The 18,609-nt window shown below is 47.3% G+C and overlaps 1 protein-coding gene and 1 non-coding gene across 6 annotated transcripts in view; one reads left to right on the top strand and one right to left on the bottom strand.

The window, feature by feature from the left end:
* The window catches only part of CLASP1 (cytoplasmic linker associated protein 1), a 178,594-nt gene that overhangs the window by 125,088 nt on the left and 34,897 nt on the right, over positions 1 to 18,609 (bottom strand). For all 5 annotated transcript variants that reach the window (XM_086750739.1, XM_086750735.1, XM_086750736.1 and 2 more), the window contains exons 4-9: positions 4,842 to 4,920; positions 4,496 to 4,599; positions 3,928 to 4,019; positions 3,766 to 3,841; positions 822 to 919; positions 418 to 485 (exon numbers count right to left, since the gene is read on the bottom strand). In XM_086750739.1, the coding sequence (XP_086606865.1) occupies positions 418 to 485; positions 822 to 919; positions 3,766 to 3,841; positions 3,928 to 4,019; positions 4,496 to 4,599; positions 4,842 to 4,920 (517 nt within the window). The remainder of the gene's footprint in view (positions 1 to 417; positions 486 to 821; positions 920 to 3,765; positions 3,842 to 3,927; positions 4,020 to 4,495; positions 4,600 to 4,841; positions 4,921 to 18,609) is intronic.
* LOC147600180 (U4atac minor spliceosomal RNA) lies at positions 6,068 to 6,185 on the top strand. The gene has a single exon (XR_015259003.1). It is a non-coding gene; the product is annotated as a U4atac minor spliceosomal RNA (small nuclear RNA).

Raw genomic sequence — 18,609 nt, 5'->3', positions numbered from 1 at the left:
TACATGGAATACCATTACATTAATATGTACGCTTCCTGTGCTATTTAGGTCACTAAACTGAAAAGGTTTCTTCTCTTAATTACTATTTATCTTATGAACAATTTAAAGATACACATGGATTTGAGAACAGCAGAAGACGTGTTTCCCTAATGAAACTCAAGAGGAAAAGATGGACAGCTCTAACAACATAGTCTATTCTTGAAACTTATGCTTCTTTCTCCATCTGATACTACTAGGAAGACTGAGCAGATTATCTAAACATCAATTTTATTTGCTGCAAAAGCTATGTGTATATTTCTGAACAATCACTCATACTTGTTTTCCCTAACAGAATGTTTGCTCCGTGTCCATTTGAATGCCTCACCAATTGAGAATTGCTAAAAATGCAAAAAAGATAATACAAGTGCTTTTACTCACCACCTGAACTCTGGATCATGTTTCCAGATTTTTGGACCTCATCGAATTTTGTAAAAATTACATTCAACCTGTTTGAGAGTTAAAGAAATACAAAATTAACTGTTGAATTTAATTTTTAGGAATCTTCACACATGCAAAGCATACAGGAAAATCATCCCATTAAATCTTAAATCAGTTAACTTCACATCTGTAATAATTTTATTGGTTTTCCAAAGATGCTGTGGCATACTTGGGCAAAGGTACAGGATCCACATTAAGTGAAATTAAGTGTTTGTAAGACAAAAAAAACAAACTCTGATCCCAGTAAAAGGTTCAATCACACACCTCTCAAGCTTTCTAAAGGCACAAAGGGAATAAAAAGCAGCCCCAAAACCAGTGAAGACATAAGGACATTCTCAACTTACCGAGACTGGGGTAATCCTTTTTTACTGAGATCAGCCCTTACACGTTCACCAACATGTCTGTAAATTTCCACAAGGCTGTTTATTGCTGCATCTCTAACCTGAATGTGAGATATGAGAGAAACCAATCATCTTCATCATTTAAATAAATTCCTGCCCTACCTTGGAGAAAAATATTTGCATCTTTCTCAGCAACAACAGTTGCCACTATACACGTTACACAGAGTTCATAAAGGAGCTTCCATCCCTGTGTCTCAGACACTAGCAGTATCAGCAGGTCCAATTTAATTGAAAAGGCAGTCAAGACATCGGATAAAAGGTTTTGTACACCCGGACACACGCTTGGCCTTTGCCAAACTCCACTTATTGTGTGCAACAGGTACATCTACCTGGACCAAAAAAGAGAGGACAGACACAAATAGACCTTATATTGGTAGTACATTATAAAAAAAAAAAAAAAATCTGTTTTTTAATATCATTTTACAAACATGTTTGTGTCGATAACATACGGGAGTAAGGGAGGAGCCATCAGTCACCCAAATCACCATGAATTTTGCGTGTTTGCCAAACTGATTTGCAAGAAAACGGTGAGCGCATCCTTTCCTCCACCCACCAGAAGAGTCACAAATTTGTCTAAAGCGTCACCTTTCCGTACTGAACTCCCTTCCTCCATCAGACACAGCAAGCAGAGAAGGTAAACTATCTGCTCTGCCTACAGAAACACCTACAGAGCTGTGCACTACTTCTCAGAAGACGGCCTGGCAGCTACCCAAGCACCACACACATCAGGACTAAACACGGGATATTTTGCAGGCATATGCTAGACTCACCTGTAGGTAGGATTCAAAGGGCAGGCACACATGTCCTGCTTCCTAGCCAAAAAAAACCCTAACACTTAACTCACACTCATGTCACCTCGTTCTCCTGCTCTGCAGCCTTCCTGTTCAGCAGGTCACTGCCAGCGTCCAAACCCCTGCCTTCACTCCCGCCAGCCCTTACTCAGCAGTCCTGTCTCTTCCCTCTGCCCCTCAGCCCCGTACGCCACCAGGCAGGACTTCTGGGCGCAGCTCAGGAGTGTGTCCCTTCAGTGTCCCCAGTTTCTGGGTGCACAGATCCTACCCCAGCCTCGCTCTCTGCCTCCGACAGCCAGGGAGGTGGCAGCGCCTGCATCTCACATGCCTGCAGCAAGTCTGCCCACCCCAGGGCCCAGGCCCAGACACCGGCAGCGGGAGCACGGCAGTCTGGGCACGCTGACAAACTCTGCCATATCCCCAGTCTGGTGCCGTGCCCCCTCCAGCCACCAGCTGTGGAGATCCTCACTGTGTGATCTGGAAGGATCACCTGCGTGCGTCACATTAGCCAGAGGTACGGTTGCAGGACTGGGTAAAGCCCATATTGGGTAAGGCAGGGAGCCCCTGCTCTCATGCTTGGCTTAGTCTACCACAGCAAAAACCAAACTTTCATGGTAGATTTTATTTTTGAGAAAAACAGTCATAGTCTAAATACTGTTGTCATGCCAGGTGTTCACGGGGTTATGCAATTGCGTTACTTGAAAACAACAGAACTACTCTTTCTGAAAAGGAACATTAGGAAACAGCTTCCATGTCCACAACAAAAGGGAAAAACCACTGCACCCGGCCTGGATCTGTGTTTCTCCATCGCCTCTCACCAGGAGAGGGCGGCATTGACCGAGCACCAGGTCTCCCAGAGCTGAGAAGGCACCCGCAGCGCAGCAGGGGCCGAGGGGAGCCCAGGAGCAGCCCCTGCCCTGGGACAGCCCCTGCCCAGCCAGGAGCCCATCTGACAGCCACCGGTGTCTGATCAGTTGGGGTATGGGCTTTCTGGGGATGAAGAACCAGACCCAGGAGAAGGGGCAAGAGATGAGCCTCATTCCTCCCTGCAGCTGGGATAACGAGCTGTGCCAGGCACATGGAAGAGGCAGTGCAGAAGGAAAGCATGTCCCAGTGCCCTCACCAACTTTCTGGTTCATTCAACAGCTCACCGATGGCAGAACCAACATGTCTGTTTGTACAACAAGCCCAAGTTCTAAACCTGGTATCTCCTTGAAGAGTAACAGCTTGCTCAGTCACAGCTCAGAACTACAAAGCATTCCAAACATTAAACTTCCTTAGCAACTTCTTGGGGTAACAGGTTTATCTTCCTGCGTCGGCACAACTAGCAAGGGAAGGCTGCTTCGCACTCAGTCCTCCTTTTCAGCAGGGGAGGCCCTGACAGCCGTGGGAATCCGGCCAACTCCCCAGAACCAGTGTAAACTCACCCCCCCGTTGGCTGCTCTACGCTTCTTTCCAGCTGAACACCAGCTCCAGAGCTGGATCACACATATGCCATCCATGCTGGAAGGGCAACAGGGATATTCAAAACCTGCTAGTACACGTGTTACATGATGTAAGTTTGAACCCTGCTTCCCCACTCCCTTCTTCACACTAACCTCACATATTTGCATCTCATTTCAGATTAGGTCCTGCCCAGGGTAGGACAGAAACCACATAGAAGTGATGGGGGTTTTTTTTCAGCATTTATTTTCATCACCAATTTAATGTTCCTACATAGTTTGCCTTCCCTCCACCCCTTATTCAGAATCTCTTTGTACGACTTCCAGCAGTGCACACCACCAGCCTGTCAAACTGGTCCCATTTGCCCTCCCTGCCCAGATTGGTTCTTCTCTGAAGGCAGAAGGGTGATGCACAGAGCCCAGAAGTGCCTCTGCAGCCTCCCCTGCATTTTAGGCTGCCGGGCACAGGAGTAATTGATATGCTGGTTTATGCACACTTCAAATCATACCTCTTGGAAACCAGCTCTTCATGAAGAGCATTGCACAGAGTTCACCACCAGCAGCACAATTAGTTTACCGGTCAGAACGCAGAGCCCTGCATACCAACAAAACAAACAGCACAACCTTTAGGTGTGGCTCACAGCAAAAGCTTACCTGGCTGTTTGGATCTCCAAGTAAGTTACATATATGTGGCACTATTTTACTCAGTGTTAAACTCTGAGCTCCAGATCTGGGAAAAAAAGAACAAAGGAGCACTGGTGTCAATCACAGAGCAGGCTCACGTACTTAACACGTTTGCAGGAGGTTGTGACTTACGCATTGAGTGTTGCAATAAGGCAGAGGCAAATCCCTTCTCTCGTCCGGAAATTCTTATGTTTGAATCCTCCCAGCATCCTGTCCCACACGTACTGTGGAAAACAGACAATAAGGTAAGACAGGAAAACAGGAGGTGAGGAAAGACATTCTTTCTTCCAGTAACCATACACCATAACATCTCCAGAGCTTAAATACAAGCTTTTATTTACAACCATCCAAGCAGAACGACACTTTTAGATCTGACTAATTCTTTGTTTTGTGCTGACTTGACAGTAACTCCCCAGTAGCTAACAATACTTTTACTTACAGAAAGCAACTACCTTCCAAAAATCCAGAACAACAACAATGACATCCACCCATCCCATCCTTGGGAAATCCACTGACACTCACACTCCCATGTGTATCCTGACAGTGCATTCTCAGGCGAATCAAATCTCTCATAACAAGGTGCAGGGAGACAAAGTCATTTCAGACAGACACAGGAGAAAACCCTCTGACAGAAAAAAAAAAGTTCTCCTCCTTAAGCAGCCAGTCACTCCCTCATGCTGCAAAGGGCTGTCGAGCATACCTGAGGGTTGGCAGCTTGCTCCATGATTTTTAGCAGCAAGGTCTGATCCTGCTCCCTCACCGAGTCCTTAGAGTCTCCCAGCCTATCAAGTAAACTTGGCAGCACTGAGGAAAGAAAACAGAAACATCCAAATGCCTCAGAAGGAAACTATGACAGTGGCACAGTCTCTCTGCTCTCCCCTCGCCCGATGGAGGGGTCAGCCCTCCTGCCCTTCAGCAGAGCCCAAAACTACCAAGATCCTCCCAAGCGCTCTCCTGAGTAGAAAAAAGGCTTCATGTACAGCAGCCAGAGCAGATCCTACCAGACTGATGGAGAAGTCCCCATCACTCGCACACGGATCCCTTACCTGTGCCAATCTGGGCCTTGAAGCGATCTTGCAAGCGGGACACTAGCGCAGAAAGGATGTCAATCCCCAGGAGAACCACCTGCAAGCACAGGACAGATGGCATTTTAGCATGCAGTCCTTCATCTCCAGCCTCCACGGACGCACCCGAGTAACCGGAGCACAGGCACACGCTCCCCTGGGAGCAGGGCCCCTTCCCCCCCCCACGCTGCCAGCACTGCATTCGTCTGCTCCAGGGCGGCGCTCGCTCAGGTAACAGGGGTGCACAGATACACACAACCCTTCCTCGCATGGCATCTGACAGATGAGCTGAGTGGTTTACGAATAGAAAAGCCTCCAAATTATTGCTCTCTGTGACAATTACAAGCCAAAAATCCACTGCCAAGAACTTGACAGAGCCAACAACAGTAATTGCCACTCAATGCTAAAATCATACATATTTAGGTACAATGTACACATGCCATATGCGTAACAGTTTCATTATTTGCTGTAACTAACATTTCTAATTAACTGTAATTATTATGCTTATAATTAGAAAATTGTGTGCACTAATAGCTGCTTAATTTTTCGTTTGCAGAAATTAAACTCAGTGTTTTCCTGACATAACGGAAACCTGGGGAAAGGCGCTTCGAGAGAAGCCTCAGGACAGGCTGCAGATCGGCAAACCCGCTCTGATTAACTGCATTTAATGAGAGCACAGAAAAACATATGACATCGTACGTTCAACACACCGCCTGGCTGGGTGCTAAATCCTTGGCAAGACCCTACGGATGATGACAGTTCTGGTACGGGACAGCTCTCCCTAAGCCTTCAGCGAGGCGCTGAGGTTGGTAGCCCCGGAAAGCGTTGCAGCCGGCCAGGCTTCTGCGGCGGTGCCACCGGGGCCCCGCTCCCCGCACACCCCTAAGTACGCACGCGGCTGCTGGGGGGACGGCCGGCAGGGGGCGCTCTCCGTCACGGCCGCCGCCCGGCGTGGCCGGCCAGCCCCCTATGCAAATAACCGCCCGCCTGGCGCAGAGCACTCTGGGTAGCGCCGCCACAGCCGACAAAAAGGCTTAAACCGGAGCCGGAGGGGAGAAGGGAACCGCCGCTCTCCACGCCGGGCCCCAGCGCAGCGAGCCCCCGAGCCGGGCGCCGGGGGAGCGGGTCCGGCGGCGCGGCGCCCCTCGCCCGGACCTAGGTCGCGGTTGGCTTTCCCCTAGCAGCGGCGCGGAGAAACATTTCCTCTAACCGTCCTTATCTGGGGGTTGCGCGGCTGCTCAATGAACGCATGGTGAGGGCAGCACTGCTAACGCCTTAAACAACACGCCCAGCGCCCGCTCCGTGCGCGGCGCAATTTTTGGAACCTCGCACCGCGGCCCGTGCCCGGCGCGTTCCCAATAAAGGTCGCTTCCCGCGGTTACCGTGAGCCCGTCTGCCCTGTCCCGTGCGTCCGCGCCCGGCTGCCGCTCCCCTCCTCCCCCAAGGGCCGTGGTGACCGCGACCGCCACCCGATGCAGCGCTCCGGGCTCCGCCGGCCCGTGCCAACCCTCCCGCGGCCGCGCCGGCCCCGCACACCAGCGCTCTGTCCAGAACCCAAGCCTTCCCCCTCAGCCGCTCGCGAGGATGCACTGCAAACCCGGCTCCGCAGCAGCAAGGGAGCTCTGAACAGCACGCAAACAGCTTACTCCATGTCAAGTCTCCTAAAGAGAAACTTCCCAACACAAGCACCTGGATCCCAACTTCTCCCAGCATACCACTTTACCTTTACCTCATAGAATAGCCTGGGTTGGAAGGGACCTTTGAAGGCCATCCAGTCCAACCCCCCTGCAAGGAGCAAGGACATCTCCAGCCAGATCAGGTTGCTCAGAGCCCCGTCCAACCTGGCCTTGAGTGTTTCCAGGGATGGGGCATCCACCACCTCTCTGGGCAACCTGTGCCAGTGTCCCACCACGCTCAGTGTAAAAAATGTATTCCTTTTATCTAGTCTAAATCTACCTCCTTCTGTTTTAAAACCATTACCCCTCATCCTATCACAACAGGCCCCACTAAAGAGTTTCTCCCCATCTTTCTTACAAGCCCCTTTTAGGTACTGGAAGGCCAAGTAGAGAAGTATCTTCTCCAAACAGCTCCTGCAGTTTTCTCCCAGCACAGTAACACATCCTTTAACCACATAATTTTTTTTTAAGTCAACATCATTTGCAGCATGCCGACAAAATCTAGAATCTATTCCTATGCCAAAGGAGAATTTTCCTCATGCTTTTATAAGCCGTGTTTCATTTTCACATTCATCTTGCACGCTGGATTTAATCTACCATTGACAAATGCTCAGCCAGCTGCCTTCAGCCCCGTCCCTGCCAGCTCACTCTGCTCCCCCTGGCCAGGCTGCAGCAGCAGGGCCCCAGCAAGGGGCTGAAGGTCCTCTTCAGCCAAGAGATGCTTTTAAGAAAAGTTACTGTGACTCTGAAACACCGGTCACCACTCACAGCCGTCTGATCAGAGTCCCATCACAGCAGCATCCTGCACAGAGAAGTGTGCTGCCTGCAATTACAGAGGTGTGCCCGGGGATAAATCTGGTCCCAGGAGAGGAAGAGATCCATCTCTTCTTCAAACTGCCTGCAAGCCAGAAAGAGCGAGGGGAACTCATCACTCAAACATCAAAAGGGAACACATGCACAGTGCAAACACAGCCAGTTACCCTGGGGTTCGCCCCCAGGATGAGATGGGGAGGATGAGCTAAGCTTCTCAAGACTTTTTGCTCTTGTGCTTATAGGAATGGAGAGCTAATTAGCACAGTGATTACAGCGGTGGCTTGCAGAGCTCTTGAGGAAAAAGCCACCGGGGGTGACCAGGTTATTCCCTTCCATGTTGGATTCATTTATCAACCCTGGTGTGTGCCACCTGCCTCTCAAACTGCTGAAGGTCAGAGGTGGAACGTTGAAACTGTGTATGGATTGAGATCCAACAGATCCATAACATACAAATAACAGAAAATCCAGGGCACGAACGGTAAGTTAATGAAGAATGAATTTCATTCCAGCCCTTGTTGCATGATTCCACGCCCATGACTGCACTGAAGAGCCCACCCCAGCTTACCGCTGAAGCGGTTACTCAGGCTGTGCCTGAATTAACACGTACACACAGTGACAACCAGGAGGAACGTCAGGAGCAGAGAGACCCTCACACAGGGCCAGAGCAGCAGCCGGCCCTGTCAGCAGCCACCCCATGGCTGCAATCTTGCAGCACGCCCCTCCCCAGGGAAGTCAGCCAGCAGGCACCGGTCCACAAAGGGGCACAGGAAGGGCAGCTCCCCATCCAAAATTCCAGATAACACTGCAGTGCTGATAACTGTAACTACAGAGCTATTCCAGGCCTTTACATCAGCACAGGTCTTGCTTCATCCTCCAAGCAAGGTAGAACTCAACTCACCAGTGTGTCTAGTAGCACAGAGGTCGCCATCCCTCAACCAAGAAAATACCGGGTCAGCAGCTGCTGCTTTTACCCCCTACCTCATACAAGCCCCAGAAAGTGATCTCAGGTCTCCCAAACCCACTGCACACACACACACGCACAGTGGCACAGCCCTAGGTGTGCAGCTCTGTCACTTTGCTTATTTGACTCCCCAGGTTTCTCAAGACAGTCAATAAAGCAATTTGTACCATCCAGTATTCGGCTCAGTTGGCATCTGCTGCTGCTTTGTAACATCTCGAAGCACTTTCTGCAGGCACTAAGGGCTGTCAGCAAGCCCTTCTCCTGCCTCCCTCCAACTGCCAGGTCTCAAGGCACCATCATTCCCAGTAAACGAGGCTCTTGTTAGTTCCCAGGACGCAATAAAGCCTTTCCCAAGACAGAAATTTTTTTTTTTTTTTTTTTCTTTTAAGAGGTCATCAAAAACTTACTTCAAAGAACCTGTCCTTTAATACCTGGGTGGTGTTGAAAGGCCTGCAGGCAGCTCCACATATCAGGCAGCCTACCATCACCTGCTCTAACAGTAAATGCTCGCCGAGCACAGCAGATAAATAAATGCATCCAACACAGCTTAAAACAAGACACACCTAAATGCACTCCCAGAAAAGGGCAAGAAAGCAAGCTGCACCATCCAGCACCAGCTGATCCAGCACAAAGTGACCAGAGTGAATCACAGCCTCGGGCTACTCTGACAGCCTGCACTAACACAGCAGCTCTGACTGAGGCGGGGAAGAGAGGAGCCCTTTCCTCCACGCTCCACACCACACACAGCACACATGGTGGCTGCTGCACAAACCCCTATTCCACGTCTCTTGCAGGGAATCAGCGATGGACTGAGCGGCACATCCCCACAGGCTGGTTTCACTCTGCTGGACCTTCCGCACCTGGCAGCTTGGGACCCAAATGGGAATGCTGGAGATACAGGTTCTATTCCAGCTGTGTCACCAGCTTGCTTCATGCTCAGTTTCCTCATCTCCAGCACTGTGATGACATAGCTTGGCTATTTCACTTTGGAGTCTGTCCATCACGTCTTTCTTGAAGGAGGGAAGGGAGGTAGAGGACAGACTTCTAAATCTCAACACACAAAAAAACATGGTAAGATAATTCAATCAGGTTTTTCTTTAACATTTACTTGATCTTCTGGATTCATAAACAAAGACATGGAGAAGCACTTGCACGCTCTAAGTAAACTTCATACGTTTGTGAAAAAGGAGAACACTTCAGATTACACATTGAGAAGCTTACGACAGGCACCAATGTCCCACATCACTGCCTGATTCCTAGTGCTAATCAGTCAGACACGGAGCAGTTCCAGTTCCTCAAGACATGAGACATCCACCACAACTGAACTGGGCACCCAAGACCAAGCAAGAACTAAAGTTAGCTGACATTCGCAAATCTAGTTTTGAAGTCAGGTATGTATTTTGGATCAGTGCAGTAGTAATAAAACTCCTGGCAGACAGAGAAACATGAAATTAGCTTATGAAATACTGACTGCTGTGTTCCACCTGCACACAAGTATAACCATATCAACCCCGGAGGAGTCCATCTCCTCCTGCCGTTCCAGCAGCCAGCGTTGCACGTTGCATGTTCCAAGGCAGGATCACATCTGCACTAGCAAGACGAGCGCCTCGCCCCAGCCCAAAGATCCTAGTACAGGCACAGGTTGTATGAGCTATTCTGTATAATACAATTTGCAAAGCCAACACCAGCAAACCAGAAGGCAGCAACAGGAGCACAACTGAACTGGTTTTACTGGCATGATTACAAGCTGTGGTCAGAGAGCTGAACAGGGGGAAGAGTCCAGTTATTCCTGGATTCTTTCTCTAGATCCATGAGATACCATCCATTCTGTGACAGACACCACCTTCAAAATCCACAAGCCATTTTGGATGCTGGGTCATTGATTCACTATTCAATTCAGCAATGCCTTGAAAAACCCTGGGAATTTAATCTCATTGTGACTTTTCTTCTGGTTTAACATACTGATGAGAGTCCAGACAGCTGCTTTGGATTTAGAAGAATGGGGAAAAGAGGTACAGAAACTTTTCAGAAGTTTTTTTTCCTGCACTCCTATACTATAGAGCTGATCAGACTTATTCTGCCCAGAACAGGGAATTACACTAGGCAACACTGGATCAAACACAGACAGTACCTATGGCTGACAACAGCCACAGTGGGTCAGGAACATCCCTGCTGAAGCACTCTGTCTTTCCCTAGCAGGGAGGCTAGATCCTGTACACTGGAAAATATCAGCACCGAGGGGCTCCTTACAGCACAGCACACAACTGGTCAGCAAATCAGGCTAGCAGCATGCTTAACAGACCTGGCAGGATTTAAACCATACAACAGCTTTCATTTCTATATCCCTTTTCCCGGTCTCTCCTATCTCATGTTCGAAGGCCTTTTCTCATCTCCAGATGTACTGCTGGGAAATGCTTCACTCTTCCTTCTCTTCTGTGAAGGCATCCCCTGCTGCCCATGAAGACGGCCCATGACAACAGTCCTCTCAAAGGCAGCAAAGCCCAGGCTGCTCACGCTGCCTCTGCCACATCACCATCTCAAAAGTAAATTCAGGAGGTACTGACTGCCCTGCATATCTCCACCCAGACAGGTTCCCAGATCGCCACTACTTGTAGTCTCTCCTTAGTCCTAGGCTCTGCTCAACATCATCCTGCACGTTATCTTCCCTACACCTCCATGCCAACACCACCCCGTGCTCCTGTGACAGTACTGACCCTGCAGGTCCATTGAGTCTCCTTTCCTTACTGTGATGACAGCCAGTACTATCAGAGTCCCCACAATACAGTCCCAAATATCTGAGCCTCTGGCAAGCACCTCGCTTGTACACTACAAGGAGCAACACGACTTCCCACAGGTCTTCTGGGACTGGAGGAGCAGGGAGAACTGCAATCAGCCTATGTCTTAATCCTACCGCTGCTCCAACTAACACAGAGCTCAGAGCGCATGTCAGCACTCCAACTGTAAAAAACTATCAAGAAGCAGCATCTATGAATTAAGGACCACTGCACACCCCAAAATTCAGGGGATCAGCTTATTCAATGCCAGCTTACCCAAACTGCAATGGTGCAGCACTGTGGGACAGTGATCAAGAACAGTAAAGCCAGTGACTGCCTGCCAGGGCTTAGCGCTGGACTGATGGAAACGGCTGAACCAAAACACCCAATGAAACCACCAGCACTCGTAAAATGAGCACAAACCTGCTTATTGAAAGTTCTCCTTCATTTACAGACCTGGGAACAGAGGAGCAACTCAGTAAATAATGCATAGCTCGAGTGAAATAACAGCACGACTAAGGTCATTTAAATGTCTGGAGGTATTAAGAAAAAGTTGTCAGAAATGATCGCTACCCAGATGTATTTTTACAACTACTGTTAAGACACAAGAGCACCTTTCTTACGCAAAAGCAAAAAACCCCAAAGAACTACTTTCTGGATCCACTGAAAAAAAAAAAAAAAAAAACCAACAACACACCAAAAATCCAGTTGTGTCCTGATGTAAGAGCTAGAGATTTGGTATAACACATGAGAAACCCAAAACAATTCAAGGAAACGGAACACAGAGCAAGAAGTTATCACTACAGAAATTACACAAAAAAAATTGGGGGATGCTTAAAAGAATATGATCATTCTGAAATGCAGACATCTGCTTCAAGAAGAGCTGAGAAGTACTGTCCTAGCTAAAGCAGCAGAGCAGGTCAGCCCACAGCCACGCTGCTCCCTGCCCTGCCTCTGCTCAGTGGAATTGAATGGGTGAGTTCCCAAAAGTATCAAATTCACCCTCTTTTGCAAAGATTCTGCATTGGTCCTTGAGTGGTTGCACGTAACGATGACAAGAAGGTACAGCACGTAACCACTGGGCTCTGCCCAAAAGACACAGAGGGAATCACAAGTTGCAGAGTCACTGCTGTGGAGCACAGGTGGCTTTTCCAGCCTGAGCCAGGTCAGAGCTCCAGACAGCACAGTAAGTCACTACTGACATAAACTACAGTCCGTACTCAGTCTCCACGGAAGCAGCACTCATGGTAACACATCAGGAGATCTTGCAGTTGAAGGCAGAGTCCCAGTTTAAAAATCACACTCTCCTGTCTCAATCACTCCAAACATTGCTGAAAACCACCAGCAGCAAACATTGTTTCAGGAAGGTAGTCCTGTTTCTGCAGCACCTTACAGGTATGAATATCTGCATGGTAACACTCAATGCTTAGTGTCTTCACATAAAACATCAAAACAAATACCTACACTATCAACTGCTACTGCCTTCGGTTCCTCACCACAAAGTAGTTAAATATCTTCATCACAAACACTGCCACTATTCTGTACATTTCCATTGCCCCCAGCTGAACACTTACAGCCAGGTCCTCAGCCAGTAAGGAAAACCTGATGTAGCTCTGTGAGCACGGATGAGATCACGCCCGCATGCGTCAGCTGGGGATCAGGCCCACCACATCCCTGAACAAGCTTGCAGCTCTGGTGACAAGTTGCATCTCAGGAGCTCAAGGTAAAAAGAAGTATCACACAATGAGTGCTAGGATCTCTCTTACAGAAAAGCAACAAGAATATGTCAGGGAAAGGAAAAAAAAAAAATGATTGTTATGCCCTGCTTTGTTTGTCATGGAAAAACTGAAAGCCTTTATTATGGTAACTAGTAAATTGCTAGTGTAGCTATGTGCCTTGTTACCAGACCAGGTCAGTTTACCTAATACAAGTGTTTTCCCCTCCATTAGAGGCAAAAGCCTGCTACAGTACACAGAGGAAGCAAGAAATCACACTGGCAATCTGCCTTTAGGCAGAACCACATTAGCTGGGGCACCTCAAAGCTCCCAGCACAGAAGCACTGACCCTTTCGCCACCTCTAACACGTACAGGAATAGAAAGTGCTCGGCACGTTTTAGAATTGAAACAGAAGTGCTTCTGAGGGTTTAGACAGCATCTGGAAAAAACAAGGCAAACACACAGCCTAGCAGATAATCACACACAGTCCTCTCTTGCTCCCTTAGGGCTGAAGAGTAGTGAGAGTTGTAAGGATGCTCAAATATCCAGCTGCCCTCCTTGACCACTAGCTCCCATGCTTCCAAACACCTGCACTTCCAGATTACACTGTTTAATATAAGGTTTTATGAGGAACAAGCAGTGATGAGAGGCTGCATGGACAGCCTCGTGAGGATACCAAATAGGTGCAAACACAGCCAAAGACCAACTAGCTGCTGGTAATGTGAAAAAAAAAAAAAAGCTGGGGATCTCTCAGGGAGGATGAGCAGCTACTGTGGTGAGGAGTCAACAGAAGCTTGAGTAGGGCAGAGGGTAGTTACCAGATGCTGACATCTCTTGCTAGATCACAGCTAATTAAGCTTTTTCATTGCCTTGTTTGGGAAGAAAATAACATATGCAATTAAGGGCGCAATAGCATTTTCAGTAGGCACAGCATTTGCAAAACTCTGGAAACACCCTGAGACCTGAAGCTTCCACAGCAGCTCCCAGCCCTGCGCAGTCAGATGCCTGCTCAGCGTCTACCATACACTCCTACACTCTTGAGAAGAGTCTCCAGACACAACCCGCATCAGCCTAATAGTACAACAAAGAAGAACTCCACTGAAGAAAGGAGAAGAAAGGTTCAAGATGCCTTTGTTAACTGCAGGAAGAAAAAGAATAGCCCAAGTAAGGGAAGAGATGTATGCCAGGTAGAGAAAGGAGCTTCATGTGACAGCAAGGAATACGTCCTCCAATGGAGGAAAGCATCACTTCAGCAGGAATCCTGTTCCTGCAAAGCTGCTTCTTTAGCCCAGTGAAGTCTTTTCACCCAGAGGAGGCTGTGAGAGCTGAAGCTCTGAGCAACCGGCCACATGGAAAGTCTTTAACAACCTCTTAAATACAAGGCCAATAGCTTCCACATCCTGCCTAAATTCCAGCTTTGGTAATTACAAAATCCCTACCTGGAATTCTCCTTCCACTTCCGCCTGAAGAATCCTTTCTTCACTTTCTATTGCTAAGAACTGCTGGAAAGTGCTGCTAGCACTGCAGTGCTCCAACAGCCAAGCACAGAAGCAACGGATTTTATAGCTCCCCATGAGCCCGAAAGGTTCAACTATTTAGAAAGAACTACGCTGGAGAGTGCAGTTGGAAGAACGGGTGAAAGTCAGATTACACTTAACCACAGAAAGTGAGAATCTGCTTCTGTTGTTCTCACCTGCCACCATAAGACAATATAAATTTGCAGCCAAAGAAAATCACCTCTCAGTGCAGACACACGCAACCCATAGGGTGAGGCTGGGACGCAGCTGGCTGTCCCAGCAGCAAACACAGCAGTTCAAACTAGAGAATCCAAGCAAAGCTCTCCATTAAAAAACAAACACAAAAAAAAAACAGAAAAAAAAACCACTACACCACAAAAAACAACAAAACCAAAAAAAAAAAAAAAAAAAAACAAACCTCTTGCAGCATGCCCTGCAGACCTTCAGGGAAGTTTTACATATGACAGGCCCAACAAGTGCTTTTCATAATTCAGGGACAGCTCTTCCAGGGCACAGCACCACAAGAAGAGATTATTTCAAAGCCTTGTGTGACAAAACTAAAATTCAGGGTTTCAAGAGATTTCAGAACCAAGTGGGACCCCAACAATTGAAGAGTCAAATCTGCTGAGAAGCATAAAGAAACCAGGCTCTGGGACTATACAGGATCATCTTAAAGTATAGAGGATCTCTCAACATGTGCTGCCTTTCTCTGCTGGACCTACACCTTTTGCTCCCCTCCCCTTAGGGCTGGTGCAGCTGCAGTGACCCATGCAGTACTGGCAAGCACCACCCTAAAGGAAGTCTTCAGCAGTACATCACAAGGTCTTCCTCCACAAATGAGCCTTGGAGAGAAGCAAGTACATTTCAAACACCTTTCTGACCCATGCAGGAAAGCCCAGAGGATGACCCTTAAAGGCATGAGTTAAAACACTTCTCAGTCTCTCCTACACCAGTGAGGGGGGCACCTGAGCTAGATCTAAGCCAGCATCCACAGCATACACAAGATCTAGCACAGCCCATACAACAAATGTGATGTTTCTCACAGCTTGCTATTCAGTGCTGTCAAGACAGATCAGTGAAGACAGAGAGCTACTAGTTTAAGCAGTTGACAGTATCAGTTTCTGCTTTTAGCTAAAAGTTGTTTGTCAATGCATATCAAACAACTTAGAGGGAAGCTTCCAGAGGTTTATTATCAGTGCTATACCAGTGACACCAGCTGAAACCAGGACCACAGAAAACCAAGTGCCACAGAAACACCGAAAGGGACAGTCCTAGTCCTGTCCTGCTCACCCCAACATGCCTATGCAGGTAGAACCAGACCTCACACCAGCAGATACGCACCAGTGCCCATCTGCAACCTGGGTGGTTGTCACCGTGCACTCTCTGCCTGAGCCGCTGTATCATGCTGCAAGGGACCAGGGACATTCAACTGAGAAGTGACACAACTGGCCCAGGCCTCGCACCCTGCAGACCTCCTTACACAGCTTCTGGCTCAGCAGCTCCAACCAGTCTGCAAGCCACACAAGCCTCTTGCAACTACAGCTCTCTTACAGTCAGCTCTTCGCAAGTTTTGATCAATTCATGCATTATTTTTAATATCTTTTAACTTCTGGCAAGTAGAAGTCTTCCAAGAATTTTATCTATCTTGTCTAGGAAACAGCAATCATAATGACAATAGATTCTGATTCTGCCCACTTAAAAGCTAATGCTAACTTTGAGGGCAATGCTTTCCACACGCTCCAGAACTAAACCCCACATGCCACCTGACATACAGGAAATAAGCATTATTGTCCTTCCTAAATACGTTCCTCTCCTCAATTCCTTTTGACTTGTGCATCTGTCCCTTTGCCCTTTTGGCCGTCATCATTGAGATGTGGAGCAACAGCTGAAGCATCGCTCTACCGAGCTCTCACGAGAGAATAAAACATCTGTTTTCCTCCCTCTGACTGAAAACAGACGCCTTGTTAGTTGTTTCTAACAGATACTCAATTATACAACAGCACAGTGAAGCACGATGCATCTAAATTAGGGCACACCCTTGGGCCACACTGATGCATTGCATGTGGTCAGAAACCAGAAAAGGTTTTGCAACCTTGGGCAACTATCCACAAGTACCTAGGGTCTGGAGACATCCACACGCAGGCACAGATAGACGTCTTGCCTTGCCACTTAGAGGTTGCAGATATCTGCAGAACTGCTGTGGAGCAGAATATGTTCACCAAATGCTATGCACTTCCACTGCAGTTCAGCTGTGTACTTGTTGCTTTTCCAACAAGCTGTCCAGAAAACGCAATTCCATACATATAACACTTCACATCATCCTCTCACCTGATATTCCAGGTCTGAAATGGGTGACAGTCATCACCACAGAACAGCTATTCAACAAAATCTGCCTGGAAAGAGTTATACTGGCTATTGCAGTCCTGTTGGAAACCCACTGCTGCACAAAACTCACAACTGGCGCTGGTGGAAGCCCAGCCATAGGCAGATTTACGTGAGCAGCCTGGCAACAGCTGGTTCAAGACCCAACCCAAGACACAAGGGTGGGCTGACACCGCTAAGGCTCAGCTCAGCCAGTACTCACGCTGTGTCTGTTCCTGTGGCTGAATGACTCCAGTCTCCAGAGCTGTTAAACTGCTGAAAAACTTTACAGAAAACAAAAGAAAAAAAATAAAAACCAAAACACAACACACAAACATCTCAAGGGAAGAGAAGGAAATTATTCATCCTGCATTGCTTGAAGGAGCGTCCCGGTTTCAGCAGCGAAACCTCCTCAAGGAGCCAGCATCTTTTTAAGGGGAAAAAAACCAAGCCATCTGAGCAGCTGACAGCACAAGCAGAAAAACAATCAGTAATTACAGGGACAAACCACATACATTTTGGCTTCTACATCCAAGACATTTAAACAAGTCAGGCAAATAGTTCCTATCAATGCTCTAGTGCCGCAGCTACACACAAACAAGCATCCCTCATACAAGAAAGGATTTAATTAAATGTTCAACTAAATAATTAGCTCTTGGTTTAATTATCTTAAATGTAAATCTTAAGAAACTGAAATACATCAGAGGAACAGAAGCTATAAACTTAATACAAGAAGCCACTCAGTTCAGTGCAGGCCACACAAACAGCTGACACCCTGGGAAAGCACAGCCAGATGAAGCAGGTACCTCCTGGACAGGCTCTACTCATTTTGCAATGTTTTTACCACGTTCTTCTCTCCTTCACAACTCGCATCTCTATTTTGAGCACAACAACGGGTAAGCCAAATCAAGTGTTTAAATAACCATTTTGATCGTGATTTTAGATGATCAGTTGCCTTGCTTTGCAATCCAGTCATTTTCTCAAAGAGGTTTGTTCTCACTGGACACTCGTTAACAGGAGCAGCCTTCTAACTTCCTGCTGAACAGGATACATTATATTTATGCAAGCAGTTAATAGCACAGTATAACTTTACAAAAATGCAAAAACTTAAGAATCTGAATATAGCTTAATAAAAGAAGCTGGGCCACGCTTCAGATGGAAGGAAAGTTTTTTCCACCACAGCACTGCAGAAACTTGAAGCAACTTTAAAGAATAAATGCAACCTCCTGGATGCAAGTTACATTTCACCTCACAAGGTGAAGGTGAGCCTCAGTTTTTGACAAATTGTTCCTTCTAAAAAGACCTGTTGATTTTTAACTACTGAAATCTAGAAATATTTGTAATTTGCCAAGTAAGAGACAGAAGAGACTCAAGAGACTCAGCTGTCCCCTGTCATCACAGGCAAGTTCAAAGGTGTACTTTTTGGTTGTTTATTTCTAAGATTTTAAGTGAGGCTTGATGGAATTTTCTAAAGCACAAATTAGGTGCCAGCTTAAACTGAAATCAGTAGTACTCAGTGACACTGACACCTCTAAAAATGCGCCCTTGACCTCTTTGAAACCTCTTCATTCTACGCTCTTATCTTTTTATTCATACAGGTTGGAAGTTATGCAAGACTTCCTGCTCCTGTAACTTCAGAAGTGGTTTATTGACTTTGATGCAACTGTTCCAGACTAAAGTGTCCCACTAGTATTACGAAATATTTTATGCAGAAGGGAAAGCATGGTAATTCTCAGAACCAGAATCTGATGTCTTGTGAATTCTGAAGCAAGACAGACACAATGCTGGACAAGACACTGTGCCATTGTTAACCTGACACAAGAAGGACGCTTCATTGTTTCCTCCCATCCAGCCTTACTGCACATTCTGTATGGAGTTAAGAGACAATAGCTCTTTAAACTTCAGCATGAGGACAGAGCTCACCAATAAAAT

The sequence above is a fragment of the Chlamydotis macqueenii genome, chromosome 6, assembly GCF_036417535.1.
Source record: "Chlamydotis macqueenii isolate bChlMac1 chromosome 6, bChlMac1.mat, whole genome shotgun sequence".
NCBI lineage: Eukaryota > Metazoa > Chordata > Aves > Otidiformes > Otididae > Chlamydotis > Chlamydotis macqueenii.
This window is presented reverse-complemented; position numbering and strand designations above follow the sequence as displayed.